The sequence below is a fragment of the Buteo buteo genome, chromosome 3 (genome assembly GCF_964188355.1).
Source record: "Buteo buteo chromosome 3, bButBut1.hap1.1, whole genome shotgun sequence".
Taxonomy (NCBI): domain Eukaryota; kingdom Metazoa; phylum Chordata; class Aves; order Accipitriformes; family Accipitridae; genus Buteo; species Buteo buteo.
In genome coordinates, this window is record NC_134173.1 from 23,013,430 (window position 1) to 23,036,038 (window position 22,609).

The 22,609-nt window shown below is 42.5% G+C and overlaps 1 protein-coding gene and 1 long non-coding RNA gene across 2 annotated transcripts in view; both read right to left on the minus strand.

Moving 5' to 3' along the window:
• The window catches only part of EMILIN2 (elastin microfibril interfacer 2), a 41,187-nt gene extending 31,644 nt beyond the window's left edge, over positions 1-9,543 (minus strand). Inside the window, exons 1-2 of the mRNA XM_075023076.1 lie at positions 9,314-9,543; positions 9,048-9,170 (exon numbers count right to left, since the gene is read on the minus strand). Of these exons, the coding sequence (XP_074879177.1) occupies positions 9,048-9,170; positions 9,314-9,507 (317 nt within the window). The 5' untranslated portion in view covers positions 9,508-9,543. The remainder of the gene's footprint in view (positions 1-9,047; positions 9,171-9,313) is intronic.
• Positions 9,544-11,415: 1,872 nt separating this feature from the next.
• LOC142028969 (uncharacterized) lies at positions 11,416-22,134 on the minus strand. The gene is made up of 5 exons (XR_012649757.1): positions 19,406-22,134; positions 15,043-15,153; positions 13,001-13,119; positions 12,742-12,859; positions 11,416-12,627 (listed from the first exon to the last, which is right to left on the minus strand). It is a non-coding gene; the product is annotated as an uncharacterized LOC142028969 (long non-coding RNA).
• Between the last annotated feature and the right edge of the window lie 475 nt (positions 22,135-22,609).

Below are 22,609 nucleotides of genomic sequence, written 5' to 3' on the forward strand. Positions count from 1 at the left end.
GAAGTTACACTGATATTTCGAATGTCACCTAATAGCAATAAAACAAATCAGAAACATTTCAAAAAAATTGGTGGGAAAACATATGGCTCAGTTCTGTAACTAGATATTAACATTCAATCTTTTGGGAAATGCAAGGAGATAAGTGTCACCACATCCTCACTATGAGGAAGGGACTGCAGAATCAGCATATGTTTCTACATAAGCAGTGTATAAAATGTTTATTCTGAGCACAAAACTTCAAGGTTGGTCCAAAATTCTGTAGTCATTGGAACAGGTCCCATAACTTCAACAGCCTGCAAATCACAGTCTTATTGAATAGAAGATAACGAATCTTCATTATTTAATACTTTTATTGAATGTAGATCCATTTCTTGTAAATTATATAGTCTGCTCTTGCATGTCTCAGTCATGCAAATCTCCAATGTACTGCAATGGGACTGCTGAAGTAGCATATAGACACTCCCCAAATATACTACCCAGAGAGATATAATTAAATGCAATCATATTTTGACCAAGCATTTTTTATTTCACAGGTTGCAAAGGCTTCCACTGAAAATATTGGTAAGTTGGCCATTTATACTACACAGTTGCTAAACTGTTGATCCCAAATTTTCTGTTTCCCAAGAGTGCAGGCAACCCCTAATTGCTACCCCTACAAATGGTGGCAGAAATCCTAGTTCCACTGAAATCATGGAGACTTTTAGCGGTTGTCTGTAACAGAGAGTTTCAGCACACCTGAATTTCAGGTGTCTACTGTGTAGGTATGGACAGGCACTAGTTGTCTGTATTCCCATTACGGCCAACAGAAATGTAGTTGATACAGCCAGTAGAGTTGAAACAGGGCTGCATCTCATCCTAAAGTCATTATTTACATCCAATTACCTAAAGAGCATGCTGGACACCACTGACCTGCATTTGAGTCACCACTACTGCAGGTGTCTAAGCTACCATGCTCACATTCACCCGTCTGTATGGTAGATAGCTGAAGTTAGGGTATGTCAGAACCCACCTCTGGATTTTGTTCTTTTTATAACCTTGCTACTACACTGCTGGATTTTGTTCTTTTATAACCTTGCTACTACATGGCAGCGTTGGCAGCTAGCTTGTGTTCCAGCCCACAAATGAGCTTAATTTGAGAAAAAAATGTCTTAACCAAGAGTTTATCCTAAGGCATTCACGGCAAGTGGTGAAAAGATCTTTTGACAGGACTAGATTAGCCTACAGAAGTCTAGGTGTTCAGTGAAAGCAAGTCAGGGAGTCAGTAATAAATCCCAATTATACGTTGCAGCAAAAATCTATTTTAGAAGAATCCTAGTGAACCCCAAAATAGTTTTTGATTTTGATCTGGCATTAGAGACACTAAGCTGCTTCTCACAGATGGACTTAAGAAAGTCTCATCTTTCCACTGCTACTTTTCTTTTAGCTGGCATTTTTGCTTTCCAAAATTTAGATAAAGAAGGTCAGTACATGTGTTTGCAGGCATTGGGGTCTGGGGAATTACTTTTTCTTCAAAAAAAATGCCACTGACTTTACGCACTAGCTCAACACCTGGCCCACTCATAGCCATCTCAATTGAAGTTCCCAAAGGGGCATGGTCAGGTCTTTATATAACACAATAATCAGGCCCTAATCTACATTATCAAAAGCAAGCAGAGAGTGTTACAAAATTGTTTGTGCTGGGAAAAATACAATTTTGAGGCACCTGTGTGGAATACATAAAGTTATGATGACCTCCACTAGCACATATTACCAAGGAGGCTCAGCTTCTCTGGGCTCACAGAGGCACATAAGGGTGCTTTTGATAACATTTGCACTAATGTATAGCATGGCCAACATTTGCACCAGATCTATTCTGAGCTAAATCCTGAATAAAAACCTGCTACCGGCTGAGAGCATTATCAGGGACTGAAACCAAAGGAAACCAAGAGAACAAGTCAAAGCACTATGCATCTGCAGGAATCAACTGCCTGTTGTGCACACAACCAAGACATCACCCATCCAGGTCACTGCAAAGAGTGCTCTAATATGAGACTACGAAAGCATTGTAACTTTACTAAATGTGTCATAAAATAGGAATAAGCATTAGACACCAAGTACTTTTTTCCAGTGTTTATTTATTCTGTGCCTTCACACCACCTGGGAAGCACAATGGGAGCAGACTGCCTTCTGTCTGGAAGAAATTGCTAGGGGGCAGAGACCTGGCACAGGTGACATTTATTCCTCCCTCCTACTACATCCCCAGCATATGAGCTCTCAGGATGGAGGAAGAAAAGTTGCCTTCCTCTACCCCTAAAGAACACTGCCCCCTCATCTCTTGGTGCCAGGAAAGGAGCAAAGCAAAGAATCATAGTGCCCAAATCAGCTCACTACAGCCTGGTCTCTCTCACATGGTTCTCTTTAATGCTGAACATTAGCTCAATACACCCAAGAGAATCCAGCTGAATTTTACTGCACAGTTTGTGTTTTTTCTCCATAAGAGAACCAGAATATTACAGAACTGGTAAAAGCCAAAAATGCTCAACTCTTCTCAGACAACACCACAGGGTTTCATTTGTAGCTCCATTCAAAATCTCCAGAAGTGACACTGTTCATTACTTATACAGTGAATTTTGATGCCACTCATCTCAGAATTCTTCTATCCAAAAAACTGAGATTCAAAATATAATTTTCGCTCTTAGGAGAGAAATGTTTCTTCTTGGGAAGAAACAACCAAGGTACTGCACACTCTGAAACATGCCCCCATGTCTCATACTAGTTATTTCTAGCTGTTGTATATATATCCATACAGACACACATATCTAACTGTCTCTCAGCTGCCAAGGATTTTATTTTTAAAAAACTGACCATAGAAGTCCAGTAGGAAATGCACAAAAAGTAAGATTCAGGTTTAAAATTTTAATACACTTCACATTCATGAATTACCACTCCTGAAAGCTAGGTAGGCATCCTCCTCTTAGGAGCAGAGAAACCAAGACATAGGATGCATTTAAGTAACTTACAACCACAGACAGTCTGCAGCAAGGCTCAAAGCAGAGCTTCATTCTTGGGATTTACAATCTTGAATTATCTTACATGGTTGCTTCCTTCCATTTTGTTGCAAGATAAAGCTATGGCAGTCAACCACATGCTGACAGACCAACAGTAAGCTACTAAAAACCCAGTAAATAAAATGGGATAGGAGAACCCTGAAAACAGTCCTTTCAAAAGGATTTCAGGAAAGTTTTGTATAGCAGCACTGTGATGTAGCCTAACAGTGATGGAACAGGAGCGACTTTGCAACAGGCTATGTGTTAACAACATCCTCACCTGCCTCTTCCAGCAGTGGGGACCAAGTTTCTCACCCTACACCAATGGAAAGGTCAAGTGAAGATGCAGAGCACTGCTCTTGATAAAGCTGCCTGAGAAAATGAGCTCCAGTAGTATCTCTTCTACTTCTCTGCCCATGAAGTAAGCTTATTTCTAGGATCATTCCAAGAAAGAGCTACTGCTGACAGATTATTTGAAAACATACACAGATAGAATAGATAACCAATACTTGCATGAATGCAAGAGCTAACATGTGGGATTAGCTGGGACCACAACTTTCAGAATAAAATGCAGCATTGTTTTGAGAGCTGATACTTTTCAAGACACCAGGTCATAAGTGAACCAGAGGGGAGAGTAAAGATGAGATGTGAATACAAAAGAGGAAGTCAGATGGGAGTAATAATCCGCAATGTGTAAAACTGGCGCTGCCCACTTTCTAATAGAGCAGAACGTTCCTTGGTTATTTTTGGGTGATTCATGACAAAATAGGCCTTGAACAGGTCAGCAGCTCCCTAAAATTAATAATTTGTTGTTTTGGCAAGTTTGGTCCTTAATAGAAGAGGCCCCAGACCTCCAGGTCATACATTTCTCAAACCAGAAAAGGATAAAAACTGTAATTATTTATATTAATGTGAACTGAGGAGCAGTTTGTGATTTTTTTGAATTATTGCAACAAACTCGAATGATGTGTGAAGTGAAAATTGCCTGTCTGGTTCACAGAGAAGAAAGACTCTATTGCGTTAGTGCAAGGAGGCAGAGATGCACAATTTCAAGCTCAGGGAGACAGCCAGGAAAGTTTACCACACCCAGCAGGCGCTCAAAGATTTTCAAACAAGCACTCCAGGAAACTGAAGTACGTTCTGAAGTTTTTTAAGTTTCCTTATTGTTTTCAATGCACAACCCCTTAGGCTAACCTCCCTATGTAGTCAGCTAGCTGGAGCCTGTACAAAGAAATTCTGCTTCATACAAAATACACTAAGTAGGAAGAAAAAAAGTCCTAAGACCTTTCTAGATATTTTCAGGGGAAACATTAAATAGCCCCCACTTTCCATTCAAGTTTTTGTGCATCTTGAAAGTTTTTCTTACGAGGTATATGTTGCTAGAAGCCAGTGGCAGAGACTGTGATCTGTGCTGACTGGTATACCTTAGATTTGATCCTGCCTGGTGCTGAGCACTCTGACACTGGTCTCTATGCTTACTTTCTAGCAACTGAACAGTCTCAGAGACTGTCGAAGGGTTGAAAACTACATGTGGTTTTCCAACACATACCTAGATTGGGGCTGACGTGCTCCACTCAGATCGTTCTGGGCTTGCCAGAAAATGGTAGATCAATGAAGCCATTTAACTTGAACTGGAAGTCTGATATGCTGTTTTTCAGTAATAATATTTCCATTTTTACTCAATATTATTTTATTAATAAACATATTAATAAAAGCTGTGTCCTACTCATAGTCAACTATCCTGGTACTTATGATTGCAGAAAACTAGCAGTAACAGTCTCTAAAGGTATTTCAATCTTTTGCCTTAAATCTTCCTCTTGGCAACAATTAAAACCGTGATTAGTGTGGCAGTGGGCTTATTTACAGTAATTTGAAAGTATTAAATGACAAGAAGTTGGAAAATATTGCTCAATAAGAGGTCTGGAGAGGCTTGCTAATTTAGCTATTGATTAATTTATCATTTTCTTGACCATTTGCTAAGTATGCGCAACCTAGGGAAATAATGGGTTTGCTTATTATACATTTATTATTAGCGTTAAGATGAGAAACTCACCCTAAATCATGAAATCCACTCCCGACAAGCTAAGGACAGGACCTGACTCGTTACACACTTGATCACACAAATACCTTTACTCATATGCATAGAATTAAAGGAGCCTGGTACTTGAATTAGGGGATCTGATAAAACAACCTTCCTTCAAGTCCCTGAACAACCTGATCTAACTTTGAAGCTGGCTCTGCTGTTAGCTGGGGGCTACAGGAGGATTACATGACCTTAAGAGGTTCTTCCCTATCTAGTTTTCTTTCTATTTGATTTACTATCTCGTACAGGTAAGTCCCATTTGCCAGTTCTGTAGCAAAGATGAAAAGGCAGAAAACATCCCCCTGCTTCAGCCGCTTCAGCTCACTTCAAACTTTAAAATTAAAACTTTACTAGTGAAAGCCCAAAAATGCTGGGCCATAAATTGGAGCAGCTATGGTACAGCCAGGTGTCCCAACATACTCTACAGCACAAGAAGCAAAACAAACAACTGCTATAACAACATCCTACCCTGAAGCAGCTACATTGACCAGAGGACGTCCAAGTGAAGCCACAACCCTAAAAAATGTGTAGGATCTAGCTAGAAGGGCAATAAACTTTTCTTTTAGAATCAGACAACGCTATTAGTTATAAATTACTAATAATGCTAATTAAGTTAATAAACCATTCATAAGAAAGCTAGGAAAGGAAATTCACAACAAAAGAAGTGGGGAGGAGTCAGTTATTTGTGAAGCAATATTAGATTTCAAAACATACGAGTTCTTTTTAGTGGGTAAAAACACTAATATTTTTGTATAATTGCCTTTCAGTCCAATGTCCCACTAATAACAAAGTTGTTCTCTCCTTTGCTAGTCAGTTTTAAGAAAAATAAATCAGGAGCCCCCCATACTTCAAAGGGAACATACTTCAAAGGGCCCTTCTGCTTTTTCTTTCTACTCCCTCTCTTCCTATCTCTTAAGCAGCCACACTTCAACTAATATTTATCCTTGACACCTTAATCAGCCAAAGCATTCACTAACTTTTCAGTGAGGAAATCCACTATTGAGCCCAAACACCTATAAAACAGTTAAACAATGAAGTGTAATAATTTCCTGAATTTCAACTTAACATTTCAAGAAATAAACCCTGTAGCCAAACTGAAATTACAGTTAACACTCCTAGACGTGCAGTCATTCCAACAGTGGGGATTTTCTTCAGACAAATGATATTTTAATGGGCCTAAAGGGTAGATAAAAAGGGTTCATGCACGCATATGATTTTTAGGCTTAATAACCAGAGCTTTCTATTTCTAAAAAAATAAAAAATAAATCAGTGCTGACTATAATCCCTATCTGCAATACACACTCTCTTGTGTGTGAAGAACGTGGAATTCAGGAGAACCCTGTGTGTTTAAGGCAGCGAAATGCTCCCATATAAAATGCAGTGAGCTTTTTCATTTAAGTAATTGTTACACATAACCTAGACTGTACCTAAACACTAGAAGGGCTCTTTAAACCTAGTCTTAAAGTAATTTAAATCAACAGTAAATCCACTGACTGATAAAAAGCCCCAATAGTACTTAAGTACTAATAAAACCCATACATCTATGATATAGTTAACAAACTCTTTGATTTGGATCTCACTGTCCCTACTGTCTGCAACAGAATGAGCTCTTAGATGAACCATGGGTATCACAAGGAGACTAAACAGGGGCTGTAGTTTATTCTGATGAATATCTGCTATTTAGTTCATTTTTAACTTCTCTACGTAAGTGTGTAAAGGAAAAAAGAGTAATTTCAGAAAAGTCCTCACAGTAATTTCTTTGTTACTTTTGTAGTTCTTTCCTGTCCTATTTTTGTCAACATTAGCTAACAAACATATATAAACACTTTTTGTTATTCAGACCACTACTCCTACTTTTCACAGGAATGAAGTTAGGGGTTTGCAGGATTTGAACCATGTATTTCAAAGGCTTTGGATTAGTTCCCTTCCTACTCTGCCACTAAGAGAATATGCATACCAGCAACAGAAAGAAAAATAAAAGCCACAGCCTATAAACAGAGAGTTTTTAACACAATAAAATTTCAAGATTTTGCTATTCCAGCTGCTTTCATTGTTAATCAGCTGGTGCTGTGATAGGTACTTAAAATATTTTATGTTAAGAATAAGGAATTATTTTGCAGGTGCCATTACGGTTATGAAGAAAATAAGTGATGTTCACCAAAGGAAGTCAAATTGAGGAAACAAAAGCTTATGGTAAGTATCTAATTCCATTCTCAAAAGAACAAAAAACCCCCATGAGATTGGCCACAGCAGGCGAGACCAAATGTCTGTTTAGCCCCATATTCTCTCTCTGACAGCAGCCAACTCAAGATGTTTAGAAGCACAAGGACAGACAATGCCATTTCACAGAACCACAGAGTAATCTGGAAGGGATGGGACTTCTGAGGTCATCCAGTCCAGCCCCTGGCTCAAGCTGGGCTTCCCCTTCTGACTCCTGCCAAAGATCTCACCCGCTCAAGCAGTTCTCAGTTCAGCAATTTCCTGAGCTAGAAGCAATGCCTTTGCGCTTTCTTCATTACCTACTAGCAGATAGTCCAAGAAAATCCTAATTTACTGCCTCTGATATTCCTTATCTTAATACTTAGTGATTTATGTGTTCAAAGAGCTCAGTTTCAACCACTACTCACTCCTCCGCAGCTCCACTACAGAGACTGCACGCGACAGAGGGCACACCCTATTACACAGCCCATAAGCTCAGTCAGAAGTCCAAAATGGCCAGTTCAACACTCCAAAAAGAAACAAGGGAACTTACACAAGATGGTGTTAACTCGGCTGCCTGCTGACTTTGTTATTTCCCTCAAATTCCAGTGTTTATATATTCCAATAGAGAAAAAGCTGGTTTTTTAACAAAAATAACAATCCAAACAAACAGAAAACAGTGCATTTGAATGCCAAACACCCAACACCTATTGTCACAGGCCCCAGGGCTGCAGCATCATCAACGTCCACAGTCTTTTTTCAGTAGCATCCAGGACCTAGCAGTATCAGTCTTATCCTCACTGTTTCATGTCAAAATAAAACCTATTCTTTGTTGTAAAAGAATCCTCACCACCACCTCAGCCCAACTCTGAGCCTAATCCCACCAAAACCTATGGGTGTCCTTCCACTGACTTCTGGGGGAGGTGAAATGGTTTCACAGGGTGCTTACCACCTACAGCTTTCAAAGAGAAGTGTGTAAATATTACTGCTTTTCAAGTGGGAAACTGAGGAAAGGCAATTTCCCTGAGATTAGCCAGAAGTGAGATACAGCTGTGCCCTGACTCCTGCTGTACCTGCGGGCTTACACAGCCTTGCTACAGCACACAGTGCTGTAGGTGGTCGCGCTACAGACTACCACAGGGTCACACTCAATACCATGAAGCTTGAAATCAAACAAGTAAATTTGTATTACGCCCTGTAAAAATCTCTGCCCTGGCTGCTCTCCTCGTTGGACAACTGACAGGGATACACAGATTGCAAATGCACTGGCTCACATTCCTGGCTCTCCCTCGCTGTTATGCACCGATCCAGCAACACACAGCAACCACAAAACCGGTTTTGAGCGCGGCTGTACCCTGGCAAACCTGGAGCAGGGCGCCTAGGTGCACTCCCAGCAGGTGCTGGCGTTCCCGCCGCCCACGGAAGGCAGCCTCCCTGCCAGCCCCACCGCGCAGGGCAGCGTGGCGTGAGGAGGTGTGCCAGTACAGCTCCCTTTCAGCTGTGCGCAGCGGACTGACTGTAAGGACCGGCAATGCGCTCAATCTGGCTTTAATTAGCTCCGGCAGCCTTATGTTTGTAATAAGAGAGCGCGCTTTGTTCGGGGCATGCAAGGGACCAGGAGGCTGTATGCTTTTCGGGGTGCCGGGAACGGCCCGAGCGCAGCGGCCGCTTCGCCGTCGGGGCTTGGCAGCGGGTGGCCAAGCGCTCTCCCTCCCGAGGTCGCCTCCTCGGCTACTTACACCGGGGTGGGCTGGCAGGGGAACTGATTCCAGGCGCACTTGTACTGGGTCTGGATGTAGCTCTCCGTCCCGTCCAGCACCGAGCAGCTCACGTTCCTGTTCACTATGTAGGCGCACCAGTTCCTGGGGGGGGAAAGACAACGGCCGTCAGGGACGGGCAGCGGCATGAGGGGCCCCACACGCCGCCCCAGCTCGCCCGCCCGCCCCGGCTCGCCCCGCCGCCGGCAGCGGCTCCCGCGGCCCCCTCCAGGGCGGGCGGTACTCACTTGCTGCGGGAGCCCGGTCGGGTGTACCGCAGGTGCGGGGTGGCGTGGCTGAGGCCGGCGCCCAGGGCGAGGAGGAGGGGCAGCGCCCAGCCCGAGGGCGCCGCGGATCCCGGGCACAGCTCCATGGGGCGACGGGCAGCGGCGGCGGGCGAGCCGGGAGGACCGGTGCCTCTCCGCGGGCTCCCTCTGTCCATCCGTCTGTCCCGCCCGCCCTCGCCCGCTCCCAGCTCCCTCACTGACGCAAATCCCCCCCACCCCGTTTCCGCCCTCCACGGCGGCTCCGCACCCCCCCTCTGGCCGAGGCGCCGCTCCCCTCCACCCCCGCCCGGCCGGCCCCGGCCCCCCGCCCCGCTCTCGCCCCCACGGCCGAGGAGGAGCGGCGCTGCGCGCAGGCGGAGGGGCAGCCGCCGGCCCCACATGGCGCCCGGTCGCCATGAGCGGGCGCCTCGGACGCAGCCCGCGCTCCCCGTCCCCTGCCCGAGCTGGCCGGCGGCCGCCCCCAAGCCTGTTTTTCCCACTGGAAAGCTGCTGGGGGGAGAGGGTCGGGCCCCCAGGGACGAGCGGGGCAGGCACGGGTCCGTGCCTTCCCCGGGGGCCCGGGGTCTTGGGGCATAGGGCAGCCCCCAAACCACGGGCAAGTAGGGCACTGGGTTCGCCTTCAAGTGGAGTGGGCGCAGGCTGGGTGGACTCTTGGTGTGTGTGAGGGAGGTTTTGGGGGGCTTGCTGCCATGCAGTGGCCCTGTGGTCCCACTCGACACCACTGCCTTGACATGGTCTGCATTCCCTTGCGCAGCCCAACGGCTCATTCCAGCCCTTGGGCCTGGCATGCCTGCTGGTGACTGCCTCTGCAAGGGAGGTACAGTAGGCCAATATTCATAAGGAGGACCGTTCACTGGGCAGAGAGAACAATGGGCATTCAAATTCACTCAGGCATTAAAATCTAACTTGGGCACCTTGAGTGGGTGACCTGCCTGTCCAAGGCCATCTGCAATGGGTCCCACCACGGTCTAGACCACAGGGAGGCCCCTCTGTCCTCCTCAGCTCCAGCTCTTTTGAAGCGATTGCTTAGGATTCAGGCAAAACTGAATAAAGCATTGAGGCTGGGCCAGGGCAGGCTGCTCCCACCAGAGGGAAGGAAGGGAAGGGAGAGAGCGGTGCTTGGGTGGAGAAGAGGTCGGGACTGAGATTTGGGAGCCCTGCCTGCTGCTGCAGCTGAGCCTGACCAGCCCCAACCCTGCCCACACACTCCTAGGCCCCCCATGGCCACAGCAGCTGCTCAGGCTTTCTAGGTCTCACATGCAGGCAAAGCAGGCAGCAGGGCCAGGCCCTTTCTTCTGCTATAGGCAGTGGCCTGCCTGAGCTGAACCTGGACCTCATTGTCTGCCCCAACCTGCTGAAACAGGCAGGTTTCATCTGCCAGTCTTACAGTCGGTCTCGCCCAACGACTTCACTCGGCCTCCGAGTCTGACAGGGAAATAAGCTTTAAATGCTGAGGTCAAAATTATGCTTTCAGACTGCTTTTTAGTAACTGTTTCACTGGAGAAGTACACTAAAGCTTTCTGCCCCCAAGAGAAATGTGTCCTGTTACAGATGCATAGGAACACTGCACGGGTGATAAGTAGCAATGGGAAAATATGAGATTATTACTGTTACTTCAATCTGTCCCATTTCACTTGAAAAAATGGCACCCTCCTAATGCTCTGCAGCTGCTTTGGAGAGGGTAGCACCTCACTTTCTAAGAAATTATGCTTCAGGCAAAGGTTAAAGAATTTGCTGTGCCACTGTTTACATTTGCAAGAGTATGCCATTCAGGCATCATTATTTGTGCCAGCAGAAATTATTTGGAGTTTCTCCAGCCTGAAGAAAGCAAGACTACAGTTCAGTCCCTAAAAAGCAATGAAGAAGGAAGGCTCGCTCTTCCTTTTTCCCCTCTTCATCCAGTCAAGGAACTCATGAAGTTGGTCCTTTTCCAAAAGTGAGGAGCAACATGGAAGAGCTGTACGTTGTCCCGCAAAGGGAGTCAGTGAATAATGAAAGACTGAGGTCATGCTCGCCTTGAGAATGACTGCATAGTACAAAAATTAATAGGCTGATTTAAACAAAATGAGCATGAAGCAACAGTATGTTTCCATACGCAAAACATTGAGCTTATACTTTGGAGAAGGGATATAAAGCAGATGTTACCTGATTTACCATGAGGGCACCCATCTAACCTGTGAACCACAGACTTGATTCTGTGATCAAACATAACATGGGGCACTATTAGGAGAGTTGTTACAGCCTTTGCTTACCCTATGGAGATAGCAGATGATAAGTCAGGAGTTGCCTGTAACTTCAGGATTCTGTGAATGTTTGTTCACTCAAGAACTGTGCAAGAAAGCCTCTCTCCTGATTTCTGATATGCAGGAGTTGTGCCTTTACTGTCTGGATCATCTACTTTGTAAATATTATGAAACAGGACTTTGATAGTTTTTGCTGCCATTACTTTAAAAGGGTATATGAGACTTCTTCCACTGCAAAACACAGTGTATTTTTGAGTTTGATTCATTTAAAATAAACTATAACAATGAAGAACAAAATCCTGCAGGACCATTCACTTCTCCTCGCTGAAACCAGAGCTCTGTGGGAATTTGAATGCAAGCACTGTTGCAGGGAGGGAAGTTTTATGCGTGGCTGCGTGATGGCTCAGTAAGGAGTAACAGCAGAGGATGACTTGTGCTGAGAAGTATTGAGCTGAATAGAAATGGATGAATTTGGGCAGATGCATACGGTTGACCTCAACTCCTCTGATATTCACACTGGGCCTATGATATCAGCTGATTCAACAACAACCAGTGCAGAAATTGTGCTTTGCCAGGAAAGTCTTCAGCTCAGGTGCACACTGAACATGTGGTCCAAGCTCTGCTCATGGCTGCATTTTTTCTAGGGGTGTAACGAGTTTTATTTCAGAGTGTAAGTATGAAAGTTAATTGTGCTCTCAAGAAGACAGCAATGCTCACACTGTATTTTTCTGTGCTATATCCTCTCATCTCTAAAATTCACAGAAATCCCAAGACAGATGGTTCTTACAGTACATGGAAAGCATCCCTCCACCTCTCCCTCCAAATGGAGCGTAGAGTCTGCAAGTGCACTAGGAGGGCTTTGATGACTGTTGAGGTCAGTACACATGTCCTTGGGAGATGGAGATCACAGACCTGAGTCCATAAATCCTTTTAAATTGTTTTAAAGTTCTTGTTTCTTTACTAAGCAGTCTGGCTGTGTTTTCAGCACCAAGATCAACCGCACTGGAAACAACCAGGGCCACATGCAAGGGTCTGCCAGAGAGAGAAAGGTGCATGGAGTGGGTGGGCAGAATAAATAGCAAAAACATCATCAGAGTATTTACTGCAGAATTCCAGAAGAGAAATGTGCCTTTAATGGTGTGGTACCTGGAGAGGAAATGGTGTTCTCCGTGCAGTTTTCCTCTCTTATGTATCAGCTCTTTCTGTAGATTTCAGCAATAAATTGTTTTGTGAATTCTGGGTTCATTTTCTTCAGGTTCACCACCTCAAAAAATTGCCAAAATAAACTGATGTGAGTGGTTTTTAGAAAGGCGTTTGTACTCCCTTGACACTTCTCTTTAATAAAAAAGCTCTTTTGTCTAGTAATACTGTCTGTGGCACAGAAGGTCTTTCAGGTATTTCTCACCTGGCTATCAGATGCAAGAATCCAGCTACAGCTGTGCATAGTCTGACTTTAAATTTGGCGCTGTATTAAATCCATCCATGAGTCAAAACAGGTCACAGTGTCCCTCTGGAAGGATGCAACTGGTATTGGGGAAAAAAGAAAAGTTTGAAAGGAAGCTGTAGGAAACTCCAAGCTAACAGAGGAAGGCTTGGATTGAGGTGTATGACGCATGCTGGTTTGGATATACCAGGAAAAGCACTCCATGGGGAAAGAGGAGATTGAATACTGTTTTGCAGAGACGTGATACAGCTTTGTCCTGTTCATTTGGCCTGATGTATATGTTGCTACATAGTCATCTTAGCATTAATATTAACATTAACATTTCTAATTCAAGTCTAGGATTGGTGTCCTCCAACTTCTCCCCTCTCAGATGAGATCATGAGCTTTTTTTGCAATATCTTCTCAAAAATTATTCCCCCACTGCAAGACTCAGGTTTCAATTTTGAAATTTTTATGTGTAATCACCTCACTGAAGTCAGCCAGACACATATTTAGCTGTGAGTGTTTAATGAAAATTAATGACCAAATGAAAAGTAAATAACAGATGTTAATAAAATTACTATTTATAAACATGTTAACTTAAAGAAAAAAATCCAAGCCCTAGGCAGGGGTGCATAAACAACCAAAGGAGAGGAGGGAGAGTAGAAGATTTTGGTTTTCTTTTTAATGGAGAGACACCTTGGAGGGCCATAACAGTTACGCAACTATAAAGATTTTGTTAATTCCACAAAAAAGGTCTGTAGTGGACATCCACTCTAGCAGCTTTGGAGCATGCAGAGAAATAGCCCACGTGGTCCTGACTAGTGCTCAGGCCACATCTTCACCTAGCTGAATTGCCATATTTGCCTATCTAGGCACTGACGGTGTGTTCTATGAGCTCTGTGGAACAGGCTCGGGTATGTTTCAGTGCATGGGTGGGCAACCTGGCAATTCCAACCTTTCTTCCTTGGTGTTATTTTCTTTTTGAGGAAACTTTGTGGTAAGTTTACTTATTTAAACAGAAAACCAAATCAGTGTATTACAAACAGCCCAAACATTGCCCAGTTGTGGCATGCATTGTTTGTATTAAAACTGGTGCTCTTTATTGTCATAGTTATGGTTTTGGCTAGAGAACAAAATAAACAAAGGCTAGTCCCTAGGAACAGCTATCTGAGCACACTATTACAATCTGCTGAAGGCTTCAAGGCAGCACAGCAGAGATCAATATACATTATTCTCCGCCAGGAAGAGTGATCTGCTTGAGTGTTGGGGCATTGTAAACCACAAGTATGCCGCACTTGTCGAACGTCCTGTCTACTTTGTACTGAATAGTCATGACAACTGAAGAAATAGTGGTTGAGGTCTACACTGCTTCCATAGGAAAGATAAGCGCTCTCTCATATTACTTTCTTACTATATAATGTGAGAGGACTGAATGACATACCATACACTGTTACTATGGATTTCTGAGCACAGCAAGTCTGGAGCCTGTGCAGAGAGAAGACATCAGAGTATAGGATGACAATCAGAAGAAAACATTTTAATGCTCCGCAAGATCTTTTGGTGAAGAGCCCGAGGCTGGCTGACACATGCACAAAGGTGGAAGAAGTTAAAGAGTACTGGAAAGAAGATCAGAGGAGATCAGCATTTCTTGGCAGATGGGTTAGAGGTGGGAGGGTAGAGGAGGTATGGGGAAGAGGTTTCTTTTGTGTCTGCTTATCTTTGGTTTAACTACTGCTCTAACCTGCACATACAGTAGGACAAAGTTGGTTCATATAAAGCTACGTCTGCTACCTGTGCAGAGACCTTTCAAAAAATCTGAAGGCAAATTGCTGAAACATACTTAAAGACCGAGTCTGAAACTGTATGCAGTGTTTACCCTTGCTGTAAAGAGTTTCCTCCAATCTTGCTTGTTATGAAATCAAGAATTGTCATATTGGTTTTGATATATCACCTCTGATAGTAATGCAATATTTCAGAATAAAAAATAAAACTGAGGGCATTAATTATTGTGCAGTCCTTACCTCCAATACAGGGCAGCTTCCAGAGTTTTACGGTATGCACTGCCCTTCTTAATCTGCCACTCTCTGATTGAATGTGTCAGATTTCAGCTTTCAGGATTTTTTAAAGATGAGCTGGAAAGGAGAGAAAGGGAGTGGCACATGACTTTACAGTGTTTGGGATAAAGCTGTCAACAGCTTTTTAAACAATTACATTGTTGCTGATAGAAAATGACTTTATTCTGAAGATTTAATTCCTTGTTTATCTGTTTATCCAGTCTTTTGCTGAAGCTCCTGGTGTTTTAACTAAGCCAGAAAGTTACATGAGTTTAACCACAACAGGTGTGAGTTTCTATGCAGACATTATAATCTCAGTTTAGGCATAATAGATGTTGTTTTATTTAAAGGAATTGATTAAAAATGCAGTAAGTCCACTTAAAATAAAAATAAGAAGCTCTTCCTGAAAACAAGAGATGGAAATTCTTGGTGTCGATAAGACCTAATACTGTAATTCACAACATTGTTCTTGCTTCCTTGGAAAAAACTCCTGGCCTAATTATTTCCCAATCAAAAAAATGACTGCTAGTTTTGTTGCAAATATTCTGGTAAAGAAATCAAAATTTAATCACATAGAAGAGTTAGGTTTGATTAAGGAGTAAAATTTTGAAGCATAATGTATAGGATTGTTAAGTTTGAAATGTAGCCATAGAAACTTTAGGAACTGTGTTACGTGTGACTATAGGAACCATAATATTGTTAAAGTTTGAAATAGCTAACCATAGAAACCTCACCATGAAGTTACTGGTCTTTCTATGTTTTGTTTCAAAAAACTAAGGAAACTGTCATGGACACCAGTTTGCTGCTTGGAGACCCCCTTATCCTTCCCATCTTGATTTGAGTATTGAAGATTCCAATCAGTAGGGCTAAGTGTAACTGACCAATGATTGTTTTTAAATAAGAATATTGATAAGATTATATAATCAAAGGACCAATCATTATAAAGGTTAAATTTAAGAATGAGCATAATATGCATTTTTATGTAAAGAGCTTATGTAACAATAACCTGACAGAAAAAGTCTATAAAAACTGATGGATTTTGATACTAAGTGGGACACACCTTTGGAGGAGAGATCCCCCATGTCCCCAGCGCTGCAATAAACAAAGTGCCTGCTTCTTAACTTCACATTGGTGTTAAGGAGTTTTATTCTGGATTTCGGTAACAGTTTTAAGGAAGCCTTCTGTACATTTCTTCTGATTCTTATCTATTTTGCATTCAAAAGGAAGGTTAAATTCACCTTCTGTTCAACTTGCACACAGTAAAGAAGATTTAGGGTTCTTAAAGAAATTTTGTGTTTCGAAGTGAGCTAACTAAACACAAAAATGCCACGGATATAAGACCTCATTAGGTAAAGACCATGGCTGCAAGTATTTCATGCTTCTTTGCAGTCACACCGTGTTTTTAGAAGAGGATTTATATAGGCTAGTTCATTTTTCTAATTCAGCCATTTGGACACTGAGCAAATTTCTTCAGCTTCTCTGGTTTCTCCCTGGTAGAAGGTGCTGCTCATTATTTGTCCTGTAAATTCTTGTTAAGGTTACAGCAGCTTGCAGATGCAAAAACCCAAATAAAAGACAAGAAGAAAACTAAAATCTCTTTTTTCATCTGCCTTCTCCAATCTTATATTTTCACTGGATGATGATGTTGTGTGGCTGTCCTAAATCTCAAAAACTACAACGCAAAACCTCTGACTGCAGCTTCTGGTGAACAAAATGAAATAACAACTCCAGGCCCTGGTGCCTGCAGCCAGTGAGACTGCTCACCAGAAATGCGAAACTATGGGGAGGAAGCGGGGAGGAGAGTTCCTTTTAGCAGATCACTGTCTTTACACTTCCCCAAAGGCACTTTTCTCCCCCTACTCAGTCCCCAAAGTTGCTTTTGTGTGGAAGGACATTTGCATCCTTCTACAAATACAGGATGAGACTATAATACTTTTATTTGCACAGACCTACTAAAGGAGCAGGACTTCCTACATAATGGTAAGTCTATCACAGTCCAATTCATAAAAATGAACATGTAGCTTCTACCCAAAAGAGTTTACAGTCAAATCAGACTCCGGCAGCAAATGATACACTGCCTGTGTCTCAGCACAGCTGTAAGCTCCACTATTGTATTGTGACATCTTATTTTGTTATAATGTGAAATGCAAAGGAAACTATCTGATCACTTTTTGCAGTTGCTTTTGATTTTTTTTTATCATTCAAGAGTTTCAAAAGAGGTGGCAATTTTTAAAAATGGGAAGTTAAACAAAAGAAGGAAGAAAATGAAGTAAAATGTAAGAGGCTGCACAAGAGTGTAACTGGGGATAAGGCACAAAAAGGCATTGGAAGCAAGGTGTGGAAAGAGGTAGTGAGCTCTGTGGTGTAAGGATGGGCAGCATCTTGCTCTCATACATGTTCACATCCTGTGAAACATCATTCTTCACACATCTGCCTTATTGTATTGTACTTTCTTGTACTTCATGTACTCTGACATGAATTTCTAGTAGTTGCAGCTGGGGGGAAAGTGTTTGTTCTTCCTCTGGCTCCCCCTGTATGTTGGGGAGAGCCTGGCTGTAAATGTTTCACTGCTGAAGATGACCCCAAGTTGGGAGGGAGGGTTGATCTGCTCAAGGGTAGGAAGGCTCTACAGAGGGATCTGGGCAGGCTGGATTGATGAGCTGAGGCCAATTGTATGAGGTTCAACAAGGCCAAGTGCTGGGTCCTGCACTTGGGTCACAGCAACCCCACGCAGCGCTACAGGCTTGGGGAAGAGTGACTGGAAAGCTGCCCACCAGAAAAAGACCTGTGGAGGCTGGTTGACCGCCAGCTGAATATGAGCCAGCAGTGTGCCCAGGTGGGCAAGAAGGCCAACAGCATCCTGGCCTGTATCAGAAATAGTGTGGCCAGCAGGAGCAGGGAGGTGATTGTCCCCCTGTACTCGGCACTGGTGAGGCCGCACCTCGAGTACTGTGTTCAGTTTTGGGCCCCTCACTGCAGGAAAGACGCTGAGGTGCTGTAGCGTGTCCAGAGAAGGGCAACAAAGCTGGTGAGGGGCCTGGAGCACAAGTCTTATGAGGAGTGGCTGAGGGAACTGGGGCTGTTTAGTCTGGAGAAAAGGAGGCTGAGGGGAGACCTTATTGCTCTGTACAACTACCTGAAGGGCGGTTGTAGTGAGGTGGGTGCTGGTCTCTTCTCCCAAGTAACAAGCGATAGGACGAGAGGAAATGGCCTCAAGTTGCACCAGGGAGGTTTAGATGGGATATTAGAAAAAATTTCTTTACTGAAAGGGTTGTCAGGCATTGGAACAGGCTGCCCAGGGAAGTGGTGGAGTCACCATCCCTGGAGGTGTTCAAAAAAACACGTAGATGTGGCACTTCAGGACATGGTTTAGTGGGCATGGTGGTGTTGGGTTGACAGTTAGACTTGATGATCTTGAAGGTCTTTTCCAACCTAAACGATTCTATGATTCTATGATTTCTAAATCCCTTCTGAAGGGATGTGGGGTTGCAAAGACAAATATACCAAGAAGCATATTAAACTGGAAAAAAGGAAAGTTTGTATCTTATTTTATTCACCGAGTTTACCAAAAAATTATCTGTGTTTATTCTAGAGATTATTCTAGAAATTATTGTCAAGAAATTATTCTCAAGAAATGTTTTGCATTGTGTCCTAATTGTGTGTCTAATTGTGTGTTAATCAGACTACGCAAACCATTTGTATTGAATTTCTCAGGGCTGCAATTAAATAAACTGGTGATAGCAGTGCTCTAGTCTGATCAGTTAAGCACTCTAAATGAGCCAAGGGCAACATCCTTAAATCAGGTAAGTACTTCACTCCCACCAGTTTTGATGGGAGTTAACAGCCTGCATCTCTTTGAAAACTGGAGCTTAAGCACCCAAGATTTGTTTTAGTCAAACCTCTTCTGGGTAACATCACTGGACACCATCTAAGTGCATTGTGTACCTCACTCTGTCACCTTCTTTTGAAAATCTCAGGCAAAAATCAATAGTTTAATTAAACAAAACCAAATATTCTTTTGTTCAGACATGCTGGCTTAAAGCATTCTAGGACTTGGGCAGCAAAGTTCATGGAGATCGGGGAAGTATAGAAGTGTTTTCCACATAGGATGGCCTTGTTGATTGTTTCTTTCCAGTACTGGGAGAGGTGGGTAGGTCAGTTTAAATACATGGCTCCTAACAAGCAATAGCCATGTAGTTAATTGCAATTAGTAGAAAGTAAGGAATACCTAAATATGTATTTAAACTGTTTCATATCTAACAACTGACATTTCCATTCTGCATCATAATATCCTTTAGCTAAGTATTTATTAATATTGATAAATACTTACATTTTAGAACATCTCAGAGATTTCGGTAGTATCTGTAAGTTATCTGTGAGAGAAGTACAGCTCAGTCTTGAATTTCCTTTTTCCCACCTGAGATCAAAACCTCCTGGTGACACCATTTCCTCTGATTCATTCAGACACGTCCTACACTTCAGCACCGTTCCTGCTGCAGGCTGTACGGATGAGCGTTCTTGATCAGCCACCAACTTGTATCCTCTTTAATTTGTCTTTTATTGTTAAAAGGAAATATCCATTGCCAAAGAGGGTGTGTCTTTTATATCGTTTTGGAAGAGCAACCACTACAAGAATGATGATTGAGGGAGAAGAAGTTAAAATGTTGAATGTTGCTGGTGTGTTTCCTGTGTGGTGGACCAAAAAACGGTGGATCAAATGACTGTAATACTTCCACTGAACAACAAGATTGCATGCAGTAAAATGAACTCATGGTTTCAGAATTTACTTAGGAGACCATAAGATATGAAGAATTTATGTATAGCAGCATGTGTTCAAGAATGAACTCAGTCATGGACTCAATTCAGGGCATCTGGCATTATTTACAGCATTCACTTTTACTTTTAGGAGCACAGAATTTCAGGCTTGTAGAGTGTTATTTAAAATACTTTTTTATGACAGTTAAAATTGAACCCAAACTTTAGGATGAAGTCTGTCAGGCATCAATACTCTCTGTGCCTGTTGGTGTTAGGCTTTTCTTTCTATTCCCTTTAGCCATTTACAGAACAATACGGTGGGGTCATTACTGTTCTAGGATGAGAAATGATTAAGGAAGGAATCCTGTTGTTTTATAGGTACCTGTCAGTGATGCTAGAGGATATGAACAAAATCAGAGCTTTGTTGTCTTCAGTGTTACGCAGTCACAAGCTTTGTGCCAAGGCCTGGTCTCTACAGAGAGTTTTGCCACTTCAGTTATACTAAAAGTGTTACAGCTAGAAAAAGATCTGTACATACAGCTGTGGTTATCATGCATAAACTGGTATAGCCTATTTCAGTCTGGGAAGTGGTTAAACTCTGTGCCAGGTGAAATTCCCTGTATTCCAGTAATAACAGCATGCACGCTAAGTCTTGTAGGCCAGCTGAGGGTGGGATGGAGGGGGAGACAGTGGGAAGGAAGCAGAGAAGGGGTAGGGAGTTTTGGTTTTTTCTTTCACATTGTGTGGCTCTTTCTGAAATAAATGAAAAGCTTACATTTGTCATTGCTGTTTAGAAATATATCGGCTATCGTTTCTCTCCTTCCAAATTTCATTGTGGAGGAGCAGGACAATCTCTGCTGTGAGATGCTGCCTTACTTCATGTCAGTCTACACATTCAGTTTGAACAGTTTTCCGATGTTACCAACAATAGGCCACTTGAAGGCAAACATTCAATTAATAAGTCACACCAGCTCATTCCTACTGTTTCCTTGAAGTTTGTCATTAATAAAGAAATAACAACACAGAGGCTGTAGCTGTAGACATATTTTTAAACTGCACTAGGGGAAAATAAATTTTCTGAAGCACATTAGGATGTTTCCTAATTGGAGGTCAAGGAAGTCACTGCAAATTATTACACTGTAATTTCACTGCAAATAGTATACTGCAGAAGATTAGCATGAATTATGGGGACAGTTCTCTTTCACAGAAGAATACATCTGTATCCAGAGCATATACAGTAAGACAAATGTCTAGAAACATCAACTGTGTCTAATTGAAGAGGTTTAGATTAGTTTTAGATAACTCACAACAGCCACTTCACTGACAGTATCCTGAGACAGTCAAAACTTCACTGCCTCATATGCATGAGTTGTCCTTTTTGCCCTGAAAAGGTGGGAATACTTCCAAGATCTTTATTCCTAGAGAGGTCTGATCAGTTCAATGGACTTTACAAGTTACAACTGTAAAATCCTGATGGAGGAGGAATGTCTTATCATTGTTAGATTATGGAATGTATTTTGTTACATCAGTCTTCTCTTTAAAAAAATGAGGCAGAAAAAATAATCTCTGCATCTACTGTGCTTCATTTGTCTTTACAGTTTTTTTAGTATTGCAGCATCTCATACATTTTGCTTTTTCATTCAAGCTCCAGTTCCTGGAATTCCAGTGTGATTTGAGCACTTCAGATTGTATTGCAAGAAAAAGTTAGTTCTGGCATTCCTTCTCAAAGAGTAATTTGAAAACCTGACTCAAAACCATCCTACAGAGTCAGAAACAAAAAGGCAAGTACAAAGACTTTTATACTTTTTAAATATCCTGACTTTTAAGCCATTCTCCTGATTATTTTTTTTATTGCTAGAGTTTTGCAGTAACTCACTCTCTTTATCCAACTGCTTCTGACTTTCAGCAGTCCTCTGGAGTTGCTGTTCTGGAGTTGGCAATGCAGATTATCTTAAAGCATTATTTGCTATGTGGCACATTAAAACGCAACAAAGACTTTAATTAAGTTCTCTATGCAATTATGGAATCAGAGTACTTCACTCTTCTATCTTACAGTTCAGCCTTCCTTTTCAATTAGTTCATTCCATTTTCCTTGCATGTTAGCTTTCTCTGGTACAGGTCATTTAACTGGGTTGTGTTACTGGTGTGAAACTTATAGCATAGGTATGTACTGTAACTTAGAGTAAAAGACACTTTCCCTTCTTTTCCCTTAATTCAGTCTGTGGTATTTATATTTCAGCGGCCCCCTAAATCTGCAGACAGCAACTCATGCCTGACTCATTTCTTGGTGACTTGCAAAACTCTTCTGAGATGAGCGTGTTCAGGCTTCCTAATTGCTTCCAGGCTTTAGTGATTCTAAGTGTGAGGAGCTCAGCTTAAAATTCAAGCCTCGATCCTTTGCATGGATATACTCTTTTGGTTTTAGGCAGTTAGCAAAAAAAAAAAAAGGGGGGGGAGGGGGGGAGAGAAAAAGACAAAAGTCCACAGCCAAACATTGCAACATAGGTTGGACACACATCCAGGGGTGGAAACAAAACAATCCTTCTCTACAGACTGTCTCTAGGGTCTGGTCCTGTTTTGCAATTGGCAAAAAATAGTTATAGAAGATATTACACTGACAACAAAACCTCACTGCTGTTAAGGATGAGGTTGGCTTGGGCCTTTTGAGGGCGAGGGGCCTCTGCAGGTTCCATGCTCTGCATGAAGCATATGCGGTCTGTGAAAATGAGCAAAAGCAGTAAGCACAAAGTTGCTCAGTGCATGTGCAGTTGGTGCTGTA